This window comes from Micropterus dolomieu, linkage group LG02, assembly GCF_021292245.1.
Source record: "Micropterus dolomieu isolate WLL.071019.BEF.003 ecotype Adirondacks linkage group LG02, ASM2129224v1, whole genome shotgun sequence".
Taxonomy (NCBI): Eukaryota; Metazoa; Chordata; class Actinopteri; order Centrarchiformes; family Centrarchidae; genus Micropterus; species Micropterus dolomieu.
In genome coordinates this window covers 29,535,728-29,538,356 of record NC_060151.1, presented here as the reverse complement: position 1 = coordinate 29,538,356, position 2,629 = coordinate 29,535,728, and the positions used below count along the sequence as shown (strand labels likewise).

Here is a 2,629-nt window from a genome sequence, read left to right as displayed (position 1 = left end):
ACCACAGATCCAGACTCCACAGCTCCAGAGCCAGAAACACCTGCAGGAAGTGATAGGAGGAGAGAGGAGAGGGACGAGAAAGCACAAGACTACCGGAAAGGGGAGAAGTTGTGTTAGTAACATGCAATAATGGGATGAGGTTGCATACAGAGGGAGAGAAAGTAGAGGAGAGAGGAGCTCAGTGCATCATGGGAAATCCCCTGGCAGTCTAGGCCTATAGCAGCATAACTAAGGGATGGTTCAGGACTCACCTGAGCCAGCCCTAACTATAAGCTTTATCAAAGAGGAAAGTCTTAAGCCTACTCTTAAATGTGGAGATGGTGTCTGCCTCCTGAACCCAAACTGGAACCTGGTTCCACAGGAGAGGAGCTTGATAGCTGAACACTCTGGCTCCTAGTCTACTTTTATTACTGACAGTACAAATTTTATACTGAATATTTCCTTTCATTGGTGAGTGGGACTTCACCAACCCCTTGCTTGCTGATTGGCTAGTGTGCTCAATTGTGTTTGTGCTTCATGGAATAAAAACTGTCCCAAATGTATTTGGGTGGTGATGGCGCAGCGGATTAGACACATGCCTTTGGTGTGAGAAACCCGGATTCAAATCCACTGTGAGACATCCCTAGTTACTCCAGAGGTGTGCAACCTCTGACATATATAACAATTAAGCATTAGCATATAAGTCGCTTTGGATAAAAGCATCAGCTAAATGAAGAAATGTAATCTTACTGTGTGATAAAGTTTTGTACTTGTGAAAATGTTTTGTAGCTGTGTGTAAATGTTTGAATTTGTATCTGAATATCAGAAAAATAAAAAGTTTGCATTCCCATTGTTTATTCAGCAGAATGTGTCAAATGTGGGACAAAAGTACTTGTAACTGTAGGTTTGTTTTGTACCGGTAGAATCGATCCGTACCTGTAACCTTTGGGTTTTTCTGATATTCAGATACACATTCAAACATTTTCACACAGCTACAAAACATTTTCACACAGCTACAAAACATTTTCACACAGCTACAAAACATTTTCACACAGCTAAAAAACATTTTCACACAGCTACAAAACATTTTCACACAGCTACAAAACATTTTCACACAGCTATAATGCATTTGGGACAGTTTTTATTCCATAGTGTTTTCAGGCTACCAGAGAATTTCTATTACGGATGTGGTTCTCCCTCTTTGCCTTAAGACGATTCAATGTCTACACAAAAATATACACTCAGGTGTCAGTTTATTAGCAAAAACTTACTAAACAATGCAATAAATCCCTCTGAGAGTTCACAGTCTGTAAGAGGTGTTGACTCAACTGTATAATAATTTTGGAGCATGTAATTTGTGGTGTTGTTAAACTGTAAAGAATTACACAAAGTTGTTTCTGTAATTAAGTCTATCCTCACAGATCAAGGCTTTATTTTAGTAAGTAGGCCTCCTGTGGACAGTAAAGTGTTCTCAACAAGGATAAAGATCAATGGCATAGAACCAACAGGAAGCACACTGAAAGGATTTACAAAACACGACCAGCAGGTGTCAAACTGCACTTCCATCAGCTGTGATCACCTGGAGCCACTTGATGAAACAATCTCCACTGAGTTACAGTTTCAGGATCTGACGTTACCGCTGTGGTCTAGGCCTACTCACTACTATAATACATGTATCAAATAAAGAACAGTTGTATTAAGATCCAGGATTGATGTTGAGGAAAAGTGTGTTTAAAGAAACTCAAAGCATTTGTCATTAATTTTGTGTTTGTGTCGAATATTTCTTTAAGATCGTGACATCAGACATCCCGAAAAATAAATATAATATATTGGCTATTATTATTTTATGAAAAGATTGATATTCATTGTAAAGAAAAGCCTAGGCTATATATTTAAACATCTTTATCCTATATGAAAAATATTACATTCACAAATGCAACATTTCAATACATCAAATATTATACTGAACATTATATAATCTGAAGAATTTAAAACATTTGTATAAAGATTTTTTTTTAATGCCTTTGTTGCTTGTTAGGTGATCACCCTGTGTAGACTGATTCTTACTGCTGAATCATTAATAGCTGCAAGCATGTAGGCCTGGGCTGAATGTGAAAGTATCAGGCATGTTTGTCTTATTATTATAATAACAAAAATATAATTATTAATATTATTATCATATGTAGCCATTTTGCTACAATTAGGCTTCACACAGCAGCTGTTTGCGGCCTGACCTTTCTTTTCTCCGTGAAAGGGAAGAATTCTGAAAAGTTGCGTGGCGGCGCAGCTGCAGTACTGCATGGATCATGCGTAATATCCAGCCAGACGGAACGATCACGAACCGTTTACAGCGCAGGGATCCATGATGATAGAGAAAAATATAGAAATTATTGGAAATAAAGCATGCTGTCAATATTTTAGAGACCCCCCCAAAATATCTGAAATCATGCTTTTAGGGGAGCTGATGACTTATTTCCCCCGTAGTTCGTAGTTCGCACCCTGTACAGGCCTACATGTTCCTTTTTGTCCTTAAAAGTGTTGCTGTAAAATACTTGAAAGTACAAAAATATTTTTTTAATCTTTTAAGATATATATTTTATATATTATTATATGGATATAACATTTATCCAAGATATTAAGAGTTATAGAG

The 2,629-nt window shown here is 37.2% G+C and overlaps 1 protein-coding gene across 1 annotated transcript in view; it reads right to left on the bottom strand.

Moving 5' to 3' along the window:
- LOC123967418 (histidine-rich glycoprotein-like) overlaps positions 1–2,287 on the bottom strand; it is a 3,657-nt gene extending 1,370 nt beyond the window's left edge. Inside the window, exon 1 of the mRNA XM_046043514.1 lies at positions 2,214–2,287. Within this exon, the coding sequence (XP_045899470.1) occupies positions 2,214–2,287 (74 nt within the window). The remainder of the gene's footprint in view (positions 1–2,213) is intronic.
- Between the last annotated feature and the right edge of the window lie 342 nt (positions 2,288–2,629).